This window comes from Strigops habroptila, chromosome 9 (assembly GCF_004027225.2).
Source record: "Strigops habroptila isolate Jane chromosome 9, bStrHab1.2.pri, whole genome shotgun sequence".
Taxonomy (NCBI): Eukaryota; Metazoa; Chordata; class Aves; order Psittaciformes; family Psittacidae; genus Strigops; species Strigops habroptila.
Window position 1 is genome coordinate 19,274,686 of NC_044285.2, and position 26,759 is coordinate 19,301,444.

General features: G+C 41.6%; 1 protein-coding gene across 3 annotated transcripts in view; it reads right to left on the reverse strand.

The window, feature by feature from the left end:
* Positions 1-25,900, reverse strand: part of PEAK1 (pseudopodium enriched atypical kinase 1) — a 60,034-nt gene extending 34,134 nt beyond the window's left edge. Inside the window, exons 1-3 of one of the 3 annotated variants that reach the window (XM_030497753.1) lie at positions 24,217-25,900; positions 12,009-12,091; positions 866-4,141 (exon numbers count right to left, since the gene is read on the reverse strand). In XM_030497753.1, coding sequence (XP_030353613.1) covers positions 866-4,029 — 3,164 coding nt within the window. In that variant the 5' untranslated portion in view covers positions 4,030-4,141; positions 12,009-12,091; positions 24,217-25,900. The remainder of the gene's footprint in view (positions 1-865; positions 4,142-12,008; positions 12,092-24,216) is intronic. The other 2 variants (XM_030497752.1, XM_030497754.1) reach the window with 2 other exon arrangements.
* Between the last annotated feature and the right edge of the window lie 859 nt (positions 25,901-26,759).

The window sequence follows — 26,759 nt, forward strand, 5'->3', positions numbered from 1 at the left end:
CAATATATGGTTGGCTTTCTGGGCTAAGAGTGCACACACTGAAGCTGGGTCATGTTCACCAACACCCCAAGTCCTTCTCCACAGCGCTCCTCTGAATCACTTCTCTGCCCAACCTGTAGCTGGGCCTGGGATTGCCCTGACCCAGTAGGAGGACCTTGCACTTGGCCTTGTTGAACTCCATGAGGTTGGCATTGGCCACCTCTCAAGTGTGTCAATGAAATCACCAAACAAAATTGTCAGGCTTAACTGGAGCGACCAGCTCTACTGAATCCAGTGCAGTTAGGGGACAAGTATATTCATCTCTAAAGGCCTTGCAAGATGGAGATATTTTATAGATAATCTATTATTACTCTTTTTACATGGTTTATTTTGGGAGTGCTGCAGTGATGTTGCAGTGTAGCATCAAGTTAATTTGCATCTATTGTGTTCTTGGGTATGCAAGATAAAGTTAGCACACCACCTTTTGTGAGTCACGGACCTTTTAATTTCTATTATACTTTTCAATAGCTGCCTTCTATTTCTGCAGAGAAAGTCTTTAGTTCCCTATAACAACACGGGAACACTTTCTTAAACTAAAAATTCAAGGAAATGTATCTGACTCAGTGTAACATGGCTATTGTGACATATTAGTGAACCTGCAACGCAAACTTCAAGTACCAGCTACTGTTCCTAGCCAACTTTTCTTAATCTGTTCTGATATCCAATATAACTCAAAGATTTTAAAAATATGCTTTAAGTTACCTGAAATAAATATACTTCAAAAAAATGAAACTTAATGCAATAAACCTCCTTACCTTCTCCCCTTTTCAGCAGTGTATACAGGACAGTTCACTACAAGTAAGCGACTAAAAAAGATGAGCAGTACCTGGGGATTTTCTTGGGAATCTGAGGTGGTGATGAATGGCTCACTGTTTTCTGATCCAAGCTCTCTGGAGACTTTTCCTGTGTTTCTCCTTTGTCTCTTGCTAGCGCATCTGCGATAGCAGATTCCACTCCACCCTTGTTCTGATGCTCAGCCTTTGGTTCAGCTTGTGCTGGTTCACATCTATACATGAAAACAATCGACGGCTTCTCACTGGAGTCTGACTTGGCCTCAGCGAACCAGTGATGACGCTGAACTGGAGGAGGGGGGAGCATGTGTATAACAGTTCCATCAAGACCCACCAGTTTGCCTTTCTCTCGTTCCTTCTCTTTGTCTTCCTCATCATCGGCTTTCCTGCGGCGAAAGAAGCTCTTAAACGATATCCAGCGTTTGGGTTTCGCATCAGCAGCTCGCCGACCTTCTGAATGAAGGATTGACTCGGCCTCTGTCGACCTGGTGGGACTGTTTGGTTTGCTCCAGTTGCTGAAATGTTTTTGCAGCAAGTTGCTTGCATGATAGGGTGAAGAAGTGGACCGTGGAGGAGGAAATGGTGGTGCTTGCTCTGTTTTGGGACTTGCGGTATTTGGGGAGGCTCTCACTGGCTTCGGAGAGTGAGTGGCAACTGGCTGTGAAAGTGAATCTTTCTGCATCTTAATGGCAGCGTTTTCCACTGTCTTGGATGACTCTATTTCAGACTGTGATGTAAACAGAGATTTGGGTCGTACCAGGCTGTTTTTAGTAGCATCTCCATCAGGGGGTAAGGAATACAGTTCTTCTATGCTACAGGACTTGGGTCCAGACTGAGGCGTTTCAGGAGGAGACTGCGGGGGCTGGATAGAAGCCACAATCTGTGAAAGCACCGTGCTTGCGTTCTCTCGGCCGCTGCTGCTGCCAGCAGAAGCCTCCGGTGTTAGGTCTGGTTTTGCTGCAGGCTCTTGTGTTGTCTTCTGAACCCTTGGTGGGGAGCTGTGGTCAGAACTATGACTTCTCTGTGGCGATATCTGACTTTTACCGAGACAGCTATTAAACTCTTGGACCTTTTGAGCCACAGAACCCAGCCTGCATTCGGAGCTATTAGCCACCCCTTTCGCTTGGGAAAGTTCAGTGGGTTTACTTCCTATGGCTTCAGTCATTTTGCTTTCTGTTTCTATTTCTTCATATGTGTGGCTTATTACACTGGTAGTTTTATCTTTGATGGACAGCTCTCCACTGGTCCCCAGGAAGCTTTTATAGATAGCCAGGTTATCATATGCATTTGGATTGATTACAATAGGAACTTTAATAGCATTTTTGGAACTCTTAGCATAGGTGGGCTCATCATGAATGATAATAGGAAAGGGCGGCATGCCAGCATTGTTGTAGCTGTTGAATTTTATCTCAGATAAATTGGGAGACTTAACTGGGATAGTTTTGGAAGAAATGTTTGTAGCTGTAGGTGAAGTAGGAGCTGACTTGTGGCTTGTCTTCCTGGGAGGAACAGAAGGTCCTGAGCTGTTGGAAATTAACTCCACCTTAGGTATCTTCTGTCTTGGACTAGTGCTAGAAGTCCACACTTCTTGATACCTGATTGCACTGGATTTCTTCAGGTTAGCATTCAGTCGTACAGGTGATGCAGCAGAGGATGTAATAGGTGTGCCTGGAGTTACTGGTGAGCTTGGGTTAGATGATGTATTTTTGGTTTCTGAGGTTTCAGTCTGATTCTCCTTACATTCATTGGTCATGGCAGCTGATACATCTACTATGGTATATGGCTTGCAAACTGGTTGTTCCATATTGACCACCCTGTAAGGTTTTGCTTGCTCTTCCACAGGCACCAAATTTATAGTTACAGCTTGACCAGCAACATCCAAAGAACTTTTATTCTCTTGCTTATCAGTCTGCACAGCAATTTTCCCATCCTTCTCTTCCAGTCGAAGTGCAAGGACTGCCTTGTGAGTTTCCAGACTTTTCGGCACATTTCGGGGGGCTTTTGACACATCTTTCACTTGCTGACTGTCACAAAGACTTTCATATTCTGGTTCAATCACTTTGAGGTCCTGAGGAGTACTTGGAGACAACCCTCCATTACAGAGCTTCTGTGAAGAACTGCTGGTTGTTCCAGAACGAGACTCTTCTGTCAAAGAAGAATCAGGGGATGTAGAATCAGACGATACCATGCTCTGCATGCTCTCTTGCCCGTAAAGAATCACAGCCTCTTCCCCATAACCATTTAAAATCTCATCGTAACTGTCGTCATAATCTACTGCACAGATCCGCTGGAGAGACTTGTTTCTGAGGGGCACGGTATTCCATTTCTTGTCAACACAGAACTGAACAGGAGACAGGGTGTTAGCTCTAAAATTAGCAAAGCGAGGTTGGCCCCTCATGCGAATTTCCATTGCTAGCAACTCCTCATCACTTTCATCCCAGCTCTCATGCTCTTCTTGCATGCTGCCAAAGAACGTGTCATCCTCACTCTCATCTCCACTGGAGAACTCTGGGTAACAGAAACGTCCACCTTCATTGCTTATAACTTCAGTGCTTCCACTCAGAATAACGTGCTTACCGTGTGAATCCTTCATTCCACCCATCATGCAGCTTGGAGGGATCTTTCTTTCTAATGACTTTTTATAGCAATTATTTATTCTTCCCAAGAAGGTTTCTCTCGAGTTTGTTTCATTTCCCGACAGCTGGGGTGTGCTATCCAAACCCGCAATCTCCTTCAAAACTTCTGTCAGTCCATTATTATTGTTATTTGGTATATTACCTACACCATCGTTGTTGCCATAAGGCCTATGAACATGGCTATAACCTTCAATTTCATCTTCATTATTATTGTTCAGTGGTTTTTTGTTCAAGACAGCTTTGTTTCGGTTCCAACCTGCAGGCACTGCTTTGTTCTCACAATGATCCGGTGTGCTGATCTCGCCGCATACACCCTGTCCATCTACTACCATCATGGTGGGTTTCACAGCTATAGTGGGTTTCTTTGCCACAGGTGGTCGGAAGCTTCCTGTATTTCTCCCACGCTGGCTGTTGCTTTGGTTTGCATTGGCTTTCAGGTTTCCATGGGAGAGGGTTTTCTTTTCTGACACGGGGGGTAACTGATGCAAGCTTTTGGGCTTAAAGCAGTTCTTACATTCACCGGGTTTCCAGACGTGTTCAGTGAAAGTGCTGCAAGCAGACATTTTCCCAGAGCTCCGCGCCGGCTGCTGTGCTCTTCAGTGCATGGTAAGAATTCCCCCCATATGTTTCCACTCTGTTCACTTAGTATGACTCCTGGCTTGAGCAGTGATCATTCTGAAACACAAAAGAGAATGACGATACGAACAGGTTAAAAACAGGTTGATCATTACACGTGTATTTTCTATGCTATGAACAACCTGGCACAAGCAAGTAGCTTTTTGCTGACGTGCTAGCTCATTTTACCTACATTTACGCAACTGAAATGCAAAAAGAGTTGCAAATATCATTCATGTCGTCCATGAAGAATTAAAGCTTTGGCAGCTGAGCCCTGTATTACTGAAAGCAGAGCAAGAGAGAGAGAAATGGCAGCGACTGAGAACTGAGAATAATTCTCTTGACTAGTTCAGGACCATTGACCTTTAATTTTGCCCAATAAAACAAATGCTAGGAAGAGGATATAAAAGTGAAGATTAGCGCGCATCGCTTTCAACATAACCACTTGAACACGAGACAGGAAAGTAAGAGTATGTTTACTCTCCTAAATGCAATTGAGATCATTTGTTTTAGCTTCAAATGTGAACGAGCTCAGCTTAAGTGACAAAATATGTTCAAGCAATTCCAAACTCTGCCATTTTAGCACTTTTTTCATCAGAGTCACATTATAACTGGGCCGGTACTTTGGTTGAAGGCTCAGGCTGGACTGCCCTCCTGGAAAACTCACATAAAAATGCTGGGGAACCTTCCCAGAAAGTCACTGTTTCAGCTCCTTTAGCTTTCAATAGTAGCAGAAACCAGTCTTTTATCCTCAAAACAAAGCTATGGATTTTTAGTCCCTGATTTGTTTCACATGTAGCTTTTCTACCTAACCCCTCCAGAAATAACAACTGAAAAAGAACTGAACATCTCTTTCAAAGTGAACCTTTTTATTTCCTGAAACCATCAGCCTTAAGTAAAAAGCAAACACCAATCTGCTGTGCTTTATAATCATTGGAGTATCCAGGATTTGAAAGTTTCATGAATTAATGCCTGAGGATTTTAAGCCTTCTAAGCCAAATCCACAAGTCTGGTCTCTTCGTCACTGTTGCATAACTCAAATTATTGGAGGCATTTTACTGAGGTGAAAGAATCTGTATGTCCACCACTGCTTCTGTAAACACAGGCACTGAAAATCAATCAGTTTCTATTCTTACAGGCTTCAGGTGAAAATCTACTTGCTGATCACATAGGTACACTGAAAGGGCATTAATAAACTTGTTCAGTTAAAGAGGCAGGTCTCTCTAGAGCTCATGGTTAGTAACTCAGCAGCAGGACGCCTGTGCTGGAATTCACCACGGGCACAACTGGTTTTCATCAGTGTAGCAAACAATAGAAACCATTAGTAAACCAGGCACTTGTATGAATTTGTCAGTCTCCTCACGTACTGCTCTGTGTTTTGGCAAAGGGCTCTCCTATGCTGGAAAACTAATATAGGAATCCTATTCCAACACCAGATGGGGCTGAAGTCTAACGCTATTAGAGTATCTTCAGACACATTTGTGGTACCAGGGCTATCATATTTCATATGCTGACTAAATATGTTTCCAGACAAAGCTTTTTGCCAAAAAGTCAGTGCCAAAAGCTTTCTATGACCTAAGAGAGAGAAAGTCTGCCAGATAGAGATCTGCCCAAACTTTAGCCTTTGTTTTATATATGCAGAGTAAAATGTCTTTGTATTCTTTTTGATCTCTGCCAACATCTGTTGCTTCAACACTTTGGAAGCCCATATATTGTAAGCAGAAAAATTACACTAAGAAATAATTCTCCTAAAATCAGAGAGTGAGTGGACACATGCTGGAATTTCGTACTCTGGTTAGCTCCTTTTCATCTATTGAACACATAAAAGGAGTAAAGTTACATTAATGAGAGTCTCAATTAAATGTTTGCTTTGAAAAGCTATTTCTCCATTACATACAACCTCTGAACAAACAATCTGAACACAAGGGTTAGTGCATGTGTGTGGGTTTAAGATTTAACTGGGTGATATTATTTCTCCGAAATGGCATAAACTGCACTTGCTCTAGAAACCTCTCACAAACCAGACAGCTTCATGACCTTCCAGGCTAAGCACTTTCTGCTAATACTGTTGGGTAGAGAGGAAGAAGCACTCTATTGCACACCTTTTATGACTACATTTTTATGTTTTACACTGGCTGTGCTCATTCTGCTTTGCTCAGAGACACTGATTTTCCTCTACCCCAAAGGAGCACTGCGCTCAACAGATGAATGTGAACCACAGGACACTTAGCAGAACCACCACACAATGCTCCGCTTGGAGTGAAAACTATGGCACAGGCATAGCTCTGTGCAAAAATGCATTACATGTCCCAGGAGTTTCACTTGCAGCCATTCAGCTTAAAGCTAAAATCCATGTTGACATGTCTGTGTAAAGGCAGACATATATCTTGTACAGAGAAAATACATATGAGATGTATAGATATTTTAGATCTTTTGCTCTTCAGCACCTAATGGAAAGGATTTAAACACAACCATGCTCTCTAACACCATTTCTGACACAGTGAATTGGCTTTGGCACCTGCAGGATGAGCAGTTCCTGCAGCTGTACCACAGGAAACACACACCTTCCAACAAGAGGAAATGGATCTTAAGAAAACAACCAAAAGAATTCCGACTTTGTGCCACTTCCATACTTTGAAATCAGAAGCGCTCCTATGCTAGAACAGATTAAAGTCATCGTGACCATTATATGTCTGAACATGTAATTTGCATTCTGAAATTCAGGCAGTTTCTTCATCGCTGTAAAACTAGAAGGGATTTTTCTGAGGTTTTCCTCTCCCTTTAAAGAAAACACCCTTTCAGCTGCAGATTCCCTATTGTGAGTGATACTTACAGGGAGAGTGATCGGGGTGATAACAGAAATGAAATCTTTTGGTATTAACAAAACGTAGACCATTCTTCACGTGTTCAGGCTGTTGCTCCCGTTGCTGTTAACAGCAGCTGCGGCTTGGTAGGGGGCAGCAGAGCCCGCTGCAGGTGAGGCCAATGCACCCAAATACAGCAAGGAAAAACACCCTCACACTGTTCCTTTCTAGACCCTTACCCTGCTCTCCAACAAGAGATCCGGGCAGTCACACATCCGATCTCTTAGGATTAGGTATCCTTTCTTCCCTAACTCCCTGCTTCCATGACAGCTCACGCAATGGCTAAGGAACAGGGATGTGTACTCTGCAGAGCTCCTGGCTCTGCTGAAATGAGGAGTTCAGACGACAGAACTTACTTGAAGATACTCAGTCTCCACAAAATCAAGACAATAACCACCTCAGATGTCAAATACAAAACCACATTAAGTTTCTAAAGAAAGCATTAGTAGTAAATACATAAGACCAACATAGTGCATTTCATCTCTATCTCAAAGCCTTTCATGTAAGTTGTTAAACATAACTATTCAGGATTTATACATGGAAACACCGCAGTGCTAACATTCACCAAGTGAGTCAGTGACAGGAACGAGCACAGACAGACTTCTGCTCCTAACGTGGTGCTGCAGCCAGCAGATCGTGATATTCATTCACTAAATGGTTGAGTCAGCACAGACAGTTTATCAGCTTTAAAGGCCAAATCACTCTTTGTGCAAATGAGGATAATGCTCCTCATTTCAGCAGATACACAACTGCACACAGGAGGGCTCAGTCTGGCTCTGTTCGGCTGATATCAAGCAAACAGAAACACAAAAGCATGTTTCACTTTCCAGGTCAGAGGGAGGTGACGACAGATTCAGAGTTGCAGTGCAGACATGAAGACGTAATCAGCTGAGATACCCTCATCGCACAGAAATGCAGAAGTATTTTTGTGGCTCTTATTTGTTGACATCATCTTTGTTGAGTGCACAAAGATAGCAATGAATGCACATTTAAGGCATTTTCCCTTTCTAAGTAATTTCAGGCTGGCAGGTCTCCTTTAGATGCATGCTGGCTGCATCACAATGAAGGCCTTCTCCAGTAATACTTTATACTAACATAATCCAATTAAAAGGAACTTAATTGGTGTGCAACATTCCCTACAATTTCAACATTTTAAAAATGAATAGTCTCAGTAAGTACCAGATGGTGACATGCACTAATTAATCAGGCCTGCTCGATGAATGAGCATATTAAAATGAATGCACCTATTAGACATGTGTTTTCAATGCTGCATCCTGCAAAAGAACTCCCCTTAAATGAATGCCTGCTATATTACAGAGCAATATGCACAAGAGTGCATTTCATCATTTGTACTGTAACACTATCACTTTGATCTCTTCTTAGATCTCCAGATACTTGCTACATGCTTCCTTTTGTTTGTCCTCCTCCAGGGAAAAGGCATTTAGCTTTAGCATTGCTATCCATGAAAAGGGGCCTGCAGTTTTTATGCTGCAGAATAAATTGCATTGATCAGCCTCCTTATCAGACACCAGTCCATTAAATTGCTCCTGAAGAATTCACGACTCTCTCCCCATTGACAAGCATGTCCTCAGACTGAAAACAGCAGCAGAGGGAATCCAACCTAGGTTTCCTAAATAGGAGTGTCCAAACACCACAAAACCACTACAGTTTCGTGGGTCTGTCTGAACCACTTACAGGGATCTGGACACTCACTGATCATCACAAACACCAGTGTAAGTCTAACATAACAAGAATGAAGTGATGGTTATTCTTTGCCAGTATCTGATTGCTGTTTCTTTTAAACTTTAATATAATTGTAAACATTTTAAGCGACCTTTTGGAAAACCTGGAATGCTCTGACTTCACACGTAACGTCCTGCCTGGGTGGCAATGGGCAAAGAAATGCTCCATCTCCCTGAGTCTCGACTTACTGACACAGGGTTGCTGAGCCATCTACCACAGGTAACTGGGCCCACAAAGGAACGTGACGTGCTCATTAGGGGATTTTTTTGTCCTTCATGCCATAAAAAAATCATTTCTTCTTAAATTTTACACCATTTGTCCCACTTTGAAGGAAAGCAAACCCCAAGTGAAGCTAACTGCAGCATCTATTAGATACATAGAATTATAGAACAGATAGGGTTGGAAAGGACCTTAAGATCATAAAATCCAATGCAGAGAAGAGCTGCACAGCCAGAGAAGTCACGGTCCCAATTTGAAGGCATGTGGAGAAGCATACCTGTTTGCATTCAGTACCCGGGAGCACCGTGCTTTGAACAATCCTGCAGCACTTACTCATGGAATGTAAATTGAGCAAGAAAAAAGAGAGAAAGATGTTATATAGCACCAGAGTTTGGAAATAAAATCTAACATATCGACATAAAAAACGTGAGTGGTGCCCTCAGAGATCTCTCAGCACTTCACAAAGTTGAATGAGCATTTTACAATACAGACTTCTGTAGAGAGGAGCAGTGACTCACAGTTTGGTGGAAGATCAAGACACAGACTCTTAAGCGTGATGCCCAGTTCAGTCACAGCACTTACTTCACACAAGGTATGCCAGGAAAAATATGTGAAAGTAAATCATGGCAAACAGCATTCTGGACTGCCGCAACTTTCTTCTCAAAGTGGACTAATATTCACTAAATACCAGAGCATTGTTGTAACAGGCCAGAACTGTGCCTGTGGCAGACAGCACAGATGGAAATTTCCATAAATGCTAAGCATTATCATTGCTGTTAAAAAAGCAAAGTTCTATCTTGTTGCAGATAGGTTGGGGTTTTGTTCCTTCCAGTCAGAACCGAGTGCCCTGGAAACTGTCCAGTGCCATAAAATGACAGCTCTGCAGAAAATGCAATGAATCTGCAGTGGATGTTGAGCAAAGACCCAGAGTGAAAAGCTGCCAACTTACTTTAGAACCTCTCTTCAGCACCGTGTTGCTGTGCTGCTGAGATTGAAGAGGTATGATGGATGGAGAGGACAACAGAATCACCTCTACCTGAAGGACTGAGGAAAAACCTAGTTGCAAACTTGCTGCAAGACAGTATGAAACAAAATCAGGAAAACAACTCGCAACTATTTCTGGTTTTATGCTCACACACTCTATTTTCTCTCCTTAAAAAGAGTTTAAATTACACGAACATTTCATAAAACTAAGTAAGTGAAAGAAACCCTTGAATATGTTTGGGTTTTTCTACCTAAAACTTGTCAGAAGAAAACATGATAGAAATAACCAATGAACTGGAGCAAAACCTGCCTGGGGCTAGACAATCTGTAACACTTCAGAAGAAAACAGGCATTTCTTTCCAATTTACCTAACCCAAAAAGGTAATGCCACGGAGCAGGGAAAAGGCAAGAAATATCCTCAGGATCTGCCCAGCTAATCTGATTAGATTCTGCATCACTATACCAAGAACACAAGAAACAGTAATAAGGACAAGCTCTCATACCTGGTGTCGAGGCCCAATAGACCAGCCAAGGCATGTATCTGAATATGAACTCTTTTGAGTTCCAATAATTAGAAGAGATTCTTAAGTGGAGAAAACTGTTTAAAATATATATATATATATTTTCCTTTTGCAAAAATATAACAATCATTTAGCATTAATACATTTATAATGACCACATATGATCATATTACAGTGACCATTCAGACAATGCTGCACAGAACATTCTTTAGGGATATTTTTTACTTGCACAGAAGATTAGTTTTCACTTTTTACTTTTTTAACAGAACCCCCCCAGTAAGATAAACCAGACTTCGGAACAGTTTGGGTTTACCTTAGTTCCTAAAAAAGGCTGTGTACAACATGCCAAGATCTAGCAGTGCATTAAGGGTAAGCGCGTCAGCTGACAGGAACAAGCATGATAACAATGATAATGAAGAAAAATCCTCAATTTGAGCACATTTAAGTTTCCCCCAACACTATTTAAGCAAAATGATGCGAATTAAGCCCTTCACAACATATTCAAATTGCACTGGTATGACTGTGCCTTGACCAATGGAATTATCTTGGATTTACCTCTCCCAGGCTCACTTGAAATCCTGCCCTTTGATCTTTTCTGCTTGTTTGTTTCAGCCCATGAAAACATGTAGAAGAATAAACTTCACCAAACCTTTACTAAACTCTGCAGCATGCATCCACAACAAACAAAATACAAATACCTGAGAAACATTATACTGCTTCTGTAGTTACAAAACCCAGTAATGGCTGTGGTTAGCCTTCTGCTGAGCACAGCTTGAGCACGAAGTAAGTGTGTATCATCATTGTATTATTGAATCCATCAATTCTGCAACTTCAATTTACTTAAAACTCTCTCCCTGGGCAACCTCCGGCTCCAGAAATCCTTATGCTGAACCCCTGATGCAGCAAAACCCACTATTGCCATAAATATACCAGTTTCAGTTTAGCAAAGTAACTTGTGGATAGCAAAATACCAAATCGTATCAGAAAGGACATGAAGGATCTTACTACAAAGTTGCCAAACACCCTAGCATCAGGAGTAGGCAATTTAGGAAAGAACTATGGACTGCAGCAGTGTAAGAGGTGAGCTGCACTGCAGAAGATAAAACCCACTGCAGAGAAGCCAGGTGAGTTCTCCCTATTGGACTCAAGCCCTTCCGCAAGAGCCTTATGAATTGTTGAATAAAGACGTGAGAGAACTAAGTTCAAAAATAAAACCCCATCAGCTATTATAAAAAATAGAGATATTAAAAATAAATGATAAATGAAGACCGATAGCAGAAGGGCTGGACCATGTAAAGCCATGCACTGTGGAGAAACCTGAGAGCCACATGGCTGAGCTACACATGGAATCATGGGGTCCCTTATTGGAACCAGGCATCAGTACAGCAAAGAGCTAAGCTCTGTGAAGGAAACTTGCTCTTCCTCCTACCAAACAGTGAAATAACGGGCAAAAGAGAAATGGCACAGTTTTATTCTAAGTTTTTAAGAAGGTCTCACAATTGCTCATTACTAGACATGCAAATGGTGCAACAGAATACACGAGGCAACCAGCAGATCACATGCTTTCATTGTAAGAAAATCAATGATGTGACTTACTGAATATTGCGTTCAGTTCTATTTACAACACGTCAGGAAGAAATGCATCCACCACCACAACATTTTAAGGGATGAAAAGCTTTCTGTATTAAGTGAAACAAAAAGATTAAGATAACTTAGTTCAGGATTGAGACAAATAAAACAATACAGAATGATGCATTACATAAAGACGATAGACTGGGTGTTTCCATTTAGTGTCTATCTCAAAAAAAAACGAGCAACAAACCCAATGTAGCATATTTAAATTAGTAAAAAGAAAATTACTCCATATAAAATGCTTTCTGAACCAAGCTGGCACTGAGATCAAGAGGTCAGCTGGATTAGCAAAAACAATTAGGTGTTTATACATAGGATGAGACACTGAGCGTTGTATTAGGTGGGGTGAAACCAAAGCTTCCACTCGCAGTGCTTACCCAAAGCGTCAACTGTTTGAGTTGAGAAGAAAACTTGCTCATTAGCACTATTCTTTTATTGCCCATGTCGGGTGTTTGGGCAGAGGGAAGGCCCCGGTGCCAGTGCAGAGCCAGCACTGCCTGGTGCCACGCTGCCTGTGGGGGACCAACCAGCATCCTTGCGCTCCCACATCCCATCTCCCGCTGCACCAGAGGTGCACCAAAGAACCACAGAACACAAGACATTGTCTTACAGATTCTGGGTCTATACTCTTCCATCCAACCTGCACTACCCTCATCCCATCCCCCTCTGGATGTCATTATTCAGGATTTTACCTCTGTAAGCCTTCCTCTGGCAAGGCCCTTCTAAAAATTAATCTCTTTGATAACAACAGGATTCTGTTTTTCCCTTTTTTATCTGAGCCTCCTCTTCACTTTCAGTGGTTTTAGTTTAATATAGCAAAATAGCTAAACGGTGAAATATCACTAACATCCCATACCACTAAGGCCCTTCTCCTCCCACACTTTGTTTCATCATGCTTGTGCCAGGCTTATACCTCAGCTCTGGAACCATCCTTGTGTTCATTTTGACTTTTTATGACTATACTATCGATTTGATATAGAGCAACTGGGACCTTGGGCTATGGACTATTTGGGCCAAGTGACTGTCTCTTATGCTAGCACGTCTTGCAACAACCCATACAAATCCACAGCGATGCGTGAGGTGGTGGTAATTGCAGAGGTGAGGAAGCCAGATGGAAGCCCTACAAAAGATGAGTACTGTTTGAATGGTGTCATACTACAAGACAGAAAAATCAGGAGAAGATGACAAAGGGGTTTCTCTACAACTAACCTAGACAATTTAACTTTTGAAGATGCATATGTTAGTAGTTTATGGTGGAAGATACAAAGAAAAATCAGCCACATGCTGATATCTCATTTGCTACTCGGTGGAGCAAGTGCCTGGAAAGGGCTTGAATCTCTGTAAAAACTCCTTCAGTTTCCCATTCCACAGCAACCATCTCCTCCCACTGCCTTCCACCTGGTGCAGTCATTTTGCCTTGTTCTTTGCATCTATGATCAAAGACAGACATTCTAATTGGAAGATCTCTCTGATAATCTTGAGAAACTAGCTACAGGTAATTTTTTGGCCATCAAAGTGGGTTCATGCAGCTTATTCTCACTCAGGCCACTCTTCTAATTAGCATGTCAATAATTCATCCCAATAAGGCACTTTACCAGGCATGATGAATGCAGTCAGAAACCACAGCAGTGAGATGAGCGATGAGCTGGAAGTCAGAAGGTTCACACTATTACTGTTCACTACTGTTGAAGTTAAAAAGAAAACAACAACAACGCTTTACAACACATATTCTTAGGCATTGCCTAGAATCCATCCCCATAACATGGGAAGCCACCACTGATGAGAATGCGTTAGGTAAAAAGCACCATCATAGGTGAAAGTCATTAAAGGAGTTGGCAGATACTGAAATTGGGTGCGTTTTGCATTCATGATAAACAAGAACTGGTTTGTTACTTATGCAGATCAGTAAGTGTTGTGCCTGTCCATCTCTTAGGATAACACACCCCAGAACACCAGGACTGTGTCCTCTGTGCTTTCTCTATGCATTACCCTGCACAGCTTTCCACCACAAAACACTGCTTGCAAAGCACCATCAGAGGTAGGAAAAGGTGCTGTTCTGTAACTATGTGTGCAGGGGTTTTCACACAGGACTCAGTTCTACTGACGAAACAAGGCTTCTGCTAACAGAGAGCCCTCTGCTTCTTTTACTGTTTGGTACCAAAGTGGATTTACCATAATGGTATCAAATACAACCACGTACATTATAAATGATTCACCACGTATAAAATCTTTGTATGCTTTAGAACACTGTTGTGTGTTGCAGACCACTGAGAAGTCTTTGTGCAGCAAAACACAGGGCATCTAACAGTCATTCGTCATCTTTTTAGGCTACCAAAAAAGACACGAGGCAGGGCAGGGGAAACAAGACAACACGAAACCCCAGCCATTTATTTTATGTCACAAAATCTGATTCCATCTTTAAAACTAATCCATACATGGAAGCGCTATGCAATGAAGGCATCCTTAAATATAACCAAGGACAGAATCAGAAAGGAAACGTAACAGAAGATCTGCGTTAGTTTTTATCTTTACATTCAGTGACTGTTTTTTGCAGCCAGGGAATTTGCTCAATTTACTTCATGACAGAAGAAACCGCCTTCCTTTTCAAAGTGAGATGTTTAAACCCATCAAGTATGTAAAACACTGTAATTCTTACCCAGCGCTGTGAGAGAAGGAAAGGGAAAGAAGGAATTGCCTACTGCTTCCGAGAAAGCTGACTTCATGCAGGCAAAACCTCCCCTAAGGATCAATCCGTGTTGTGGGCAGCAGCAGCAAACAGCCCCTTGAAAGCCAGAGGTGGCTTTTAGAGCAACCCAGAGCGGGGCCTGGCACACGTCCTCCCACTCCCACAGCCCCTCCTGCTCCCAGGACCCCTGCGAGCACAGGGTGCCCCTGAGGCTGCTCCCTCCACCTACAGAGACAAGAGGCACGCTGTCAGAGCGCTCACGTACTCATTAAGAGGCTGCTGATTACACTTGAAAATCACAAGCTTGCAACCTGGCCAGTGCTTACACATGTCAGGACACAGTATGAACCAACAACGCTCTTGTTGCACTGTAAGCAAGCTCTAGGAAAGAGAAAGAAAATCAACAAACATGTTTGTTTGCAGAAACAGCACTCCTGAATTCTTTTTCTTTAGTTCTTTTTCACAGATATGTTTCCCTTAAAGGAGCTGACTGACAAACATGAATTTTGCTGCTTGTGCTCAACAAAATCCTAAAGCGCAAAGCTTTTTCTCGCCAGAAAAAACACAATGTGAATTTTCTAGTCTTGGACAGCTAAAATGATTCAATCTACAGGGAGCTGAAGGTAAAAGCAGAATCACACCCATGGGAATTCTTTCCTTTTCCAAAAAGGTTTTTATGACAGCGTACTTTATTAGCACACAGGTCTGCTACGAGTCCATCACTGTACAGGAATGGACTTCACAATTGGGCAATTGCATTCTGTTGCTACCAATCCTAATAAAATACAAAAGGCTGCTATTGCCTGTCCTCGTGGAGGGTCTGGAGGGCGGTTTTTTCCTGCTGTATGCAACACAATGCCATTTGAACTAAACTAAACAGTGATAAGAACTAGTCTAAGAGAAAGGGAGAGATCAAGACCCACTCCTCCATCCATGTAAGCAGCAAGTTGCAAGGCAGCAGCAAGACCCTTCCCATGGCTCCCTGCTGTGGTTCTGGGCTCAGTCTTTATAGACAGGCCAGAGATAATATCAATACTCAATCAAATGAGGAAAATTGCTCAGGAATTTAAATCATGCTTCTCCAATACTGCTTCATCAACATTATGCACAAGAAGGTGATGTGTATGCCAGGACTCCCAAGTATGATCCACAGAAAAGACTAAATGCTCACTGTGGGACTTAATTTTGCAATTTATACAGAAAAAGAAAATCCGTACAGCAGACTTCAAAGTTATGGGCTCAAACATGGCTTAATAACACATAATGGCATATGTTATGGATATTTAAACAGTACATGGGATCCCAACTGTTAGTCAAATCATGAACTGTGATGGTAATTACAACAGCGATACAACACTGTGTTACTTGTTTCTTTTGACCCCATACTTCAGCAGTACTATTGGTTCTACTTTGCCTTTTTTAATAAAAAGGGCAAATGGAGCTCTCTAGTCTTGCCTGTGAAACAAGCTGCTCACACCTTTAATGACTGGTGACTTTTGAGAGCTGTTAATAGCACCCTTGGACTGTTGCTCTCTAAAAGACAACATGGCATTCCTGGAGCTTCATACCAGTGACAAACACAATGGAAACAACCCCTTCCTACTCCTGAAATAGATTCCTCCGCATGTAGAGTCCAGGCACTCTCCTTTTCAGTCCTGCACTCATGATAACGGGGTGGTCATGACTTGCACAAGCTTCTGAGGATCTTCACTTCTCTCAGTGGAGCCAGGCAAGCCTGGCCTAAACTCTATATTCCTACTTTACAATCGCACATAATAAATACAAATTATTCGCTCAAGCCTTTGCTCAGTGCAATCAGTGAGTACCTCTGCTTTCAGATTTCCTGCTCTCCCTATTTACATTTCCTTTCAGACTACTCCTGAAAAAACCTCGACTAATTTTAGGCAAAGATTAACCCATAGCATTCCATGCTAAATCAGTAACAACTTCCTACTTACAACCAATTTCAGACCTATCACCTGCAGCCAGGCCTAATCCACGTAATACATACTGCATTGTCATCATTTCAGATTCTTAATAACATACCAAAAATAAATTAGAACACACAGTTTTTAAAAGTCCATTTAGCCTTTTGGATAGTTGTTGACAAAGAGATACCTGGTCATAGCTCACTAAAACTCAGCATTTGGAAAGAAGATACACAGAGGCCTGAGGAAGAGAGGACACATGGTTTTGCAAATGCAATGAAAGGGCTTTATTTTAAAGCTATTTTCAAGAGCAAACCTTTAGGTTTGCAATAGCGTCAGGCAGATATTCAATAGAAAAAAACACTCTGAGTAATTTGCGTTAAAATTTCAAGGTTTAATTTTTCAGATTTCCACAGAAATATTTTTTGGCATTACCAGAAAATGAATCCTCCTCACGCCACCTTCTAGGGCTGTTTTAGGTTCCTCCTACTCAAATCATTTCTCATGTAACAATCACTTGTCAGCTTTTTTAAGTCAGCTGTTTTAAAAAGCCTTTTGTTGAAACCAAGGATGTTAACAGTGATCCCAAAGCTTTAATTTTCATAGAAATTGCTGTATGTCAAGCTCGATAAAGGCAGCAGAACCGTGCTTGGATGCCACAATGCAGTAGATAAAAAAAGAAATCATGAAATTCAATAGTAGGATATTTATCAGCTGCTTATCACATCTGAATGCAGTTGCAGGGCTTGGCCCCTCTGTTGCTTCATACAAATACACTGGGAAACTGAAACAGATTTGCTCTGCACTGTGCAAGTTTTCAAAATTCATATTAACACAAAAGTTTTTGCTACATAAAAGTATTTTTTCCTCCTTTTTTCTGCAGAGAGCAAGATAATTTCCTTACTGTCATATGGCATTGCAGGGACGGGAAGACTAGAGAGAGATGTGAAAGGACACACAAATGCCTTTCTCAGAATAGGCTGGTTATAAAGAGCAGCTTCACAAAACCGCTTATTTACCTTCACCTCTGGCTCTTCCAAAGCAAGACGCTGCCCCATGGCCCCCGCTGTGGTAGAGCCCAGCCCTCTTTAACCTGCAGGCGCCAGGATGCAGCCACAGAGCCCAGCACACTCCCACCAGCACAGCGGTGCTTCTGCTCCCAACTGCCCCTCCGCTGCCAACCCCAGTGCTCTCTGCCAAGCACAGCTCAGTACCAACCTCCTGCACCGCCGCTCCAGCACAGAACTCTTCCAAGTCTGAGGTTATTCAACATGATTAACGAAAGGACGGGTTCCTAATGCTAATTAGCATTGTGTAGTCAGAAGACAGACTGCAGGCCTGTATCTCTCCACATCCTATGTTAAATTTGTTCGCCAGACATAAAAGACTGGTACATTAACCATGGCTTATTTCCACATTTCTCTTTTCAGAGAAGCCTGCCTGAATCGTAATGCACAGAGATAGGCTGAAACACTCAGCAGATGATTTCGCTTAAATCTCAAGTAAGACAAATTAGACAAGATCTTCAATCACTGCCTTGGGATGTGTGGGCGATGGATTACATTTTACAAGGAACAGCATTTGGGAAGATTCAGTTTTCACTCTTCAGCCACTGTACTCTTTTAATTACATGCTAAAACTTGGAGAAAGAAGAACTGGAAAGGAAAAGAGCAGAAGAGAGACTTCGCAGAGATAACGAGATGGCTGCTTGCTGAAATGAGGCAACATTATCTTTAATGTCTGCAGTGCTGGGCTAAAGAAATTAAAAAGCAAATTCCTCACACTGCCCAGTGCCTTCCCTTTCAGTAATGGAGCCTTCTGCATTAACTAGTTTTAAGATATGAAGCTCTAGCAGCAAGTTCACTGCTTGAGTGAGGGGTTTTATTTCACAGGGTGTGATGGAAGGCCCGGTTTGAGGCTCTGTAAAAGGAATAAAATTAATTCTGCCTCAGATCTCTGTGCACCTTTAACAGACCAGCATCCACAGACAAATGAGTCTGAAAAGGTCCCTGGAACCTTACTGCTTGGTTTGCCTCCTCATTTCCAGGTGCACACTTTGCTTTTACACTCTAAAAATAAAGCATAAAGAAAGAAATGAGGAAGAGCTGTCAAACTCATTTTTTTCAAGTCCAATTTTAATCTCCCCCATGAAGAACGTGATGCAAAAACTCTTGTAGTTATTACTGTCCAAGGATTGTATTTTTTTTTAAGCTGTTTGAGTGGATTTGATAAGTTACTGACAAGAAACAAAGGAAAAACAAATAAAACCTTTGTTTTCTTGTGGCTGCAAACGCTGGCTTGTTACGCCAAGATTCAGCTTTATTATTGCTGCTAAAGATACTCAAATCTCAGGGGAGTACAAACTTTTCTCACAGTAGTAACCAAATTGCAAATCTTACATGTTCCAAGCTAATATTACATGTTCATCAGATGCTTGCCTTAAAAGTTTAGCACAGCTCAAGCACAACTGACAGTATTATTTTCCTTCAAAACTATTGCTGCAAGTATGCAGCTGCAGTGGAAATGAAACCTGCTTGTTGATGCTGTCTCTTTTAGTTCTCCTTTTCCAATCATGCAAGTGATTCTGAAAAGATAGAAATCACTATCTGAAAGTCAAATATAGTCATTTTTTGGAGGTTAAAGTCACATAAATAGTGCCACCTTTAAAAATACACCAGTAGAGTTTGCATATTGTGGTAGCAGAGAAGTATATTTTACACATATTTATAAACACACACAAAAAGGAAGAAATTTCAATGTTGGTGTATTTCTGCGATCTTCAGACTGAGATCTACACAAGACATACACGTTGCAACCAGATAAAAGATGACTTGAAAGAAAAAAATGATACTAGTAATGAATCCCAGGGACAATGAATGTAGATGTAAACCTACGGAAGGTTTAAAACATCTCCGTAGAATCCAGTCTATCAGCACACAGCTCGCAATAACACACTAAAACCCAGCCAGACGCTCCTGGGTACCTACTGTAGCTGACTCCATGTGAGATGAGATGGCTTTGCCCACAGCAGTGGTTTTAGGAATGATTCCCACTGCTGCCTGCACAGCAGGTCTGCTGCACCAGCACTCACCCTGGGAGCATTGCACCACCACACCATTTGGAACGTTCAAAGCAATGTTTTAGCCCGTGCTGAAGGTAAGCAGTGATGGCTGGGTGCTGCAGTGCTTTGGCTGCTGCGAGCAGCCGAAGGAGGTTCCTGTTGGTGTAGTATTCACATGTGTTCATACAGGCCTACACATCAGGTAAAGTTCCAATACAGAAAATACCACCCAGCTTTTAAATAACCACTGTAAACCTGCAATTAATACAGTAACTTTGTGGACACGAGCACAGTTAATTTACGGCAATTTCTTTATAGAGAAGGAAGAGAGGAGTTATAATACATCATGTTATGAGCAAGGAACTTCCAAACCTAGTTCTAAAACAATCTTCAGCTTTGATAAATCCAACTCTATCCCCCACTCCCTTTTGCCTAAAGTCTTTCTTCTTTCTATTCTCCTCAGACTGCTCATCTGCTTAATCTGATCCAAATGCTTTAAGGATGTCAAGGGGATAAATACTGCGATTAACAGCTCTGAGTTTCCATTCGCTTTTTAGAAATGGGTGCCTTAAACTCTGAGGCATTACACACACTATTCAGTATTCACAGGATGCACTGTTACCAAGAGACAATACGCAGAGGAACAAGTGGAGACTAAACCAGTTTTTGCATTAACAGGAGGATCCTCCAAGCGGTTTGCAGAGTGTGCTCCAGGGCCCTTCAATTGTTCTGCAGCGTTAGTGTTTCAAGCAGAAAACACTTAAAGCTTTTTCTTCCAGGGCTGAACTATAAATGCAGAAGAATCAGGTATTTATTCAGTGCAGGTAACAAGATTGCTACCTGGCAATTTTCTGCAACTTAACTGTAAATGATGCATGAAAAACGTATTCTTATTAAATGTTAAACCACAAGCATTTTAAGAGAAAAGGAGGGGACGCAGCAAAGAGCTCCGTGTTCTGTCAGCACCAACAACTGCAGCCGTACAGCCCCGAGGAGCCTCCAGTTCCTACCAATCTGTGATCAAATTAGTACAGAGCAAATGCAGCTTCAAAGAAATTATGGGTACTTTATTATGTGCATTCAGAAAGAGACAGCCATGAAGCATTGCCTTGCTAAATGTTATAAAAGTTCTTATAAATATTCATGTGCATTTGTACTCGAAGCATTTAATCATTTCTTTACAAAAAAAGGCATGGGGGGAAGGGGAGAGGAAGAAATGACTGTTTCCTCACTTCCAAAGAGTCCAAGGCAACAGAGGAGACAAACTTGTGCACGAGTGCTCTACAGAATAGACAGCACCAACCCCAGAAATGTACAAATCAAAGAATTTTTTTCAGGTAGATTTCTAATTTTTTAAATTAGAGCTGAAGTTTTACAATGCAGGTACCAAACTAAATTTGAATTTCTATGTCATTAGCTTTGAAAACCAAGATCAATCTGTTGCTTCTGACATTTGTTTGAAGACGGATTTAGCTGCCTGTACTCCTCTGCATTTTCAAGTCCCCACTGTCAAAGATGAACGTCACAGCACCAGATAAACACGGCTGCTTTGTGAGCTCAATCCATCCGTACACAGCCATGGTGAGCTGAAATAGCAGGGCTGAAAATCCTGGTGTCACCCCTTGAGAGCACTGCGTTTTTAGGGCTTGCAGCCTCTTGATTAAGCCTCTCTGACTTAAAGTTCATCAATACTAGTGTGAATTAATGTAGATGACTGTAAGACATGCTGACAATACAAAAGCCTGTTCACAAGTGGCTTTTGCACAAAAGAGAAAAGCAAACCAGCTTTGACATAAAATTATAACCCCAATATAAAAGCTAAAAGATGTAGAGTAGTGGCATCTGAACCCTCAGAAATCACACAAGCACAGACAGCTCTGAGGGACCAGCTCAGACCTTGTGCCTTGCTGTGATCCTGCCTCCAAGCCAGACTAAAATAACAGACTCTCTGCCTTTGACCATCCTTTTACCTACCCTTTTGTACCAGGAACATCCCTTCTTGTCTGGGAAACGCATTACCCTACAGCTTTAGGCATGACTTGCTTTGCAATATCTTTTCAGATACTACACTCTGGACATAGCTCCCCATTCAAGATGCTACAGCTAGAGGAAGAAATAATAACCTGAAGAGATGCTTTCTAAGGTAGACCCAATTCCTTCACACATACCTCAGTGGGCAAGTAGACCTAATTTTGGCTCAACATTGGCTGTAAAGCAATGTTCATAGTGCAAGAGGCTTATTGCTATGGTACTTTTGGTTCCCTCTTGTATCAGTCAAGTCAGACTGCTGTCAGATGTACCTGCCTCTGCTCTTAGGTGTGCTGGCAAGTCTCAGTGGAATTATGCCAGACATATACCATGTTTAGAAATACAAAGCAAAATGAAAAGTGGTGCTGCCTTTTACTTCCCTCAGGAAAAATGCCTCTTGCAAATGGTTTTATCATTTTCATTATATCCTGTTTGATTTCCTTTACCATCTTGACCAGAACAATAACTAAGACATAATAGAAAAAGATTTTTCCACAGGCTGGTTCTAATTACATTAAATCTCAAGTGACATAGGACATTTAAATAAGAAACAACTACTGCAGAGTGTGAGATAATAACATACCAAAATAGTCGGCTTTTTGAGAGTACTGTTAAAATGATGCATTAAACATTACAGAGTACTCCGCTCATGCCTCAACACGAAAGCTGTTCCTTCTGTGGCACACCACTGCAGAAGGAGCTTAGTGGTTATTGCAGTCAATACTCAACTCTGAATGATTATGAAGCATTATCCCTCATGCTGGAAGTTACATAGATCTTTGTAACATGAACTCTGAAATACACACTTAAACTTCTGCATGAGGTGAGGCAGTTGAGATTGCAGGGTCACGGCAGGATTAATCACCTTGGGGACCACAATGTAGAGCTGAGGAAGTTTTGAAGAGCTCCTGGATTTTGTTGCAAGTTTTACCTTTAACATTTGCCATGATAAGTGAATTCTCTTTTAATGTGCTTAGAAAACACAGTTGTTAGACTGCCGAAAACTACTAAAATGTAAACATGTGAAATAGCAACTGTGGTGATGTCATCTAGAACCACAGTGAAACCTGCCCTACTCTCATAGGTTGTGTTTGATGTTAGAAGTGACCACGCAGCTGTGCCTCCAAGATCAGTGTTATGGCACCCTGCAGCAAATTCTCCTGCTGGAAACCAAAACTGAAGAAAGGGAAGGAGAAGAGTTGTCCTGTAGGAATGATCAGGAGAAGGGGATTGAGTGCACTTGCACTAAATTTGCAGACACCAAGCTGGGTGGGAGTGTTGATCTGCTGAAGGGTAGGAAGGCTCTGCAGAGGGATCTGGACAGGGTGGATTGATGGGCCAAGGCCAATTGTATTAAGTTCAACAAGACAAAGGGCCAGGTCCTGCACTTGGGCCACAACAACGCCCTGCAATGCTCCAGGCTTGGGAAGAGTGGCTGGAAAGCTGCTCATGGGAAAGGGCCTGGGGGTGTTGGCTGACAGACAGCTGAACATGAGCAGCTTGTGCCCGGGGGGATGTGGTGCTTAGGGATGTGGTTTAGTGGCAGACTTGGCAGTGTTGGGTTAATGCTTGGACTCTATGATCCTAAAGGTCTTGTCCAACCTGAACGATTCTATGATTCTATAATGGGGGAGAGAAGAGTTTATCAATTGCCTTTGCTTGCAGCTAGTTACTAGATTGACTTAACTAACATCAAACCACGTATAAGGGATTCACTAGTGTGTGGCTAGAGCTGAAACTGGTATGTATGGACATATATGACTATCAGTCATTTATCTGCTCAGCTCCTTTGCCATAGTTGTCACAGTAAAGTTTCAAGGAAGTTCTCTAGATACTGACGATTAAGAAACTTATTTTCAGTTAATAAACAGAATCTATGACTCTAAATTCTGTGCTTAGAGCATATAAACTTTCACAGCAGCAGCTCAGTAAGTAAAGCATTCTTGTCTAAATAGCACAAAATATATTAATTCTCTATTAATAATGTAATCAAACACAGAGAAGCAAATAAAAAAGTTTATTTCAGCACACAAAATAAAATTGATTTTCCTGTGTGTATATTCTACATTTCAGACCTGCAACAGTGCAAGTGCTCTCATGCACTCATTACCTATGTTTGTCTAGTGAACAATGCCATGGCACTGGAGAATGATTGCTCATGTGCAGAAATTGAGTAATAACAATTACATGACTCCACTGCAAAACCATTTTCTAAATGCAGCTCAGATACCTGCACAGCCACTGCTGGAGCTGCCTGTCTGAATAGATCTAAATCAGAAGATACAGACAGATATGAAGGTAATCAGTAAAAGACTCATGCAACTATTGCTGCCTATGAAAAGATTTCATTTGCATTTAATAAAGAAGAGGGAATTTAACTTGTACACCTTCCCCTATCAACTACTGGCTTCGTTAACTTCCTTTAGGCCATTATGCTGATAAGACATTAGTAACCTTGAAGATGCTCACCTTCATGTACCCTCACCACTTCTCTTGAACTGGCTCTGCTGTTCTCCTGACACGTCTGAACAGACTTGGCTTTCAAACTGCAGCAAATCAACCTGTGGATGGGAAGGAAGAGTCGTTTTCAGTCAGGTCAACAAGTTGAAAGGGCTCATGAAGATAAGCAATAAGCGCTGAACATTCAGCCACGGAGGGGACTCCACTGCACGGCTCAGAGCAGCGGTGAGGCTGCTGTTGGAGCATCCCAAGAAGTGGTCAGTAGAGATTTCAGCAGATGAGAAGCAGCATGGCCTACAGACAGATACTGTTCTGAAGCTCTTGGGCTCACGTTGACTGAGTTACCATGCTGCATAAAAACTTCCATTCTGCTCAAGCACAGCTTTCAGAAGAACACTTCACTCATTTCAGATTACTGGAGCAGTCTGGCACAACGTCCCCTGCAAGGGCCGCAATAGCAGCACCCTTCTGTCCAGCAGATTCTTAGGGCCAAATGTTTTTTTGGGAACTGTGAGTGGCTCAGGTAAATCACAAAGACATGACAACCTTGTTTTACCTGTTCTCAAGATACAGACTAGTGTACTTTATGTGGGGCTATGGACTGGAACTACCTATTTACAGATGCTCTTAAAATAATCATGTTAATTGCACGCCCCCCCACACTTTCTTTTTTGCACAGTTCCTGGCATGTACCTTCCCCATTGGATACCACTGAAATACCAGTGTGCAATTTTACATGCAAACTAAACAAAAGGCTATTTCTTCCCCAAAGACAGTAATAATTTGAAAACTTGCTAGTCTTGATTGTGGGTTAAAATAAAGGCTGGTAACAACAGAGCACAGCTCATGATGACCCCAGTACTGAAAAGAGAAAGCAAGATGAGGGGCACCTCCTGCCGCTAGGATGTCCGTAAGAGCGAATACCAGTACTCAGTGCCAGTAATTCCACAGCACAAGGACAAAAAGGGGAGACTTACTTCAACAAATTGGATGTGATATATCTCACTGTTAGTGCTGTATCCCATGGCTACTGAATTACTGAATCTCCATTGACTGTTTTATGTCACATGCCTTCCTGATTTGCTATCCAAGTTTCTTCCTACACAGGCTGGTGGTCTCTCATTAAGACCAAGATTTACAGAGCACAGATTTCAGCTTTTATAGAACCCACTGTGCTTTCTAAAGATCCACCTTTTCTTCTCATCAACTGAAATAGCACTTTTTGGCGAGGACCCCTGGTGGATTTTTTCCCTTTTTTCTTTGCCTTTTTCCTTTTTATTGTTTTTTCAACTTGCAATGCATATTTCTCACTCAGTCCTCTAAGGATGTTAGTAAGATTTATCAGCAGAGCCTCTCTCCCCATTTGCCCCCCTTCAATTCTTTGAGCTACAAGTACTTTTATGTTACAGGAAATGAGGACAACAGAAAGCTGCAGATCCCATGAATGTAAAAATTGTCTTGAAGGCATGGAACAATTCAGCCCTAATTACAGCCAGCTGGAGCCTGCTCTTTTTGCAGGGATACTTGGATAATTAACCAAATACTGACTGATGCAACACTCAAGTATGTCACCACCACGCAGATATTGAAGGTTAATTTCTGTATCCGTCACTAAAATCAAGCTTAATGGATATTATCAGCTCAAGTCTTGAAAATCAGTAATACAGGCATACAGTAAGACAAGGATAACTTTTCCTTCAATGAGCTTGGTGCTATCTTTCATTAGCTGCAGAAGAAATGTGTTTTTCCAAAAAAAATGCAAAGTAATCAATTTCATATTATAATTAATATTATACATTAATATATTTATATTACATTACATTTAGATTATAAATTACATTTAATAAATTATATTATAGTTATATTATAATTTAATGAGTAAATTCACTCAGCTTAAGCCCTAAGCTTAAAATACACTGAAGCTGATGTGATAAAATAAACCCAAAAATATTCTGATAGGCATTACTGTAATAATACACCTTTATTCCTCACAGTATGCTGCCTCTAAATCTGCAGGTTTGTGTTTCTTCCTAAGTGAGCTTTATAGGGATGTTGAAATGAAATAGTACTGTGCCAGAAGTACTGATGTGAGTGCCAATGCACAAACTCCAAAACTACTCCAAAAAAAGATGGCAGAGAGGGTGCTCAAGAAGTTTGAAACCTTTGGGAGACAAAACTGGTAACGCATCCCTCCTGCTTGTGATGAACCGCAGTTTTCAGTTGTTCTGTACCTGAACTGTATTTGCAGCAAAAAACCCAAATCTGAAAGAGGAAGCCAGCACAAACAACAGAAAGTTGCCTTCCCCAATGCTATTTTCAGCAATCCTTTCCCTGACAATATGAATTCTGAGACAGGTTCAATCCCTATGGTCAGTTATAGAGCTGGTTCGTGCTGCAGTGATCAAAAGAAAACATTTTGTCACTGCTTTTATCAAGCAGCAGCTCCTGCAGCTTGCATTTCTAGTTACTAATTCAAGAAACCTCCCGGGGAAAACCTGAGACATTTTAACCTGGGAAAGATGTTTGTAAAAAGAGGAAATCACCACAAAGTT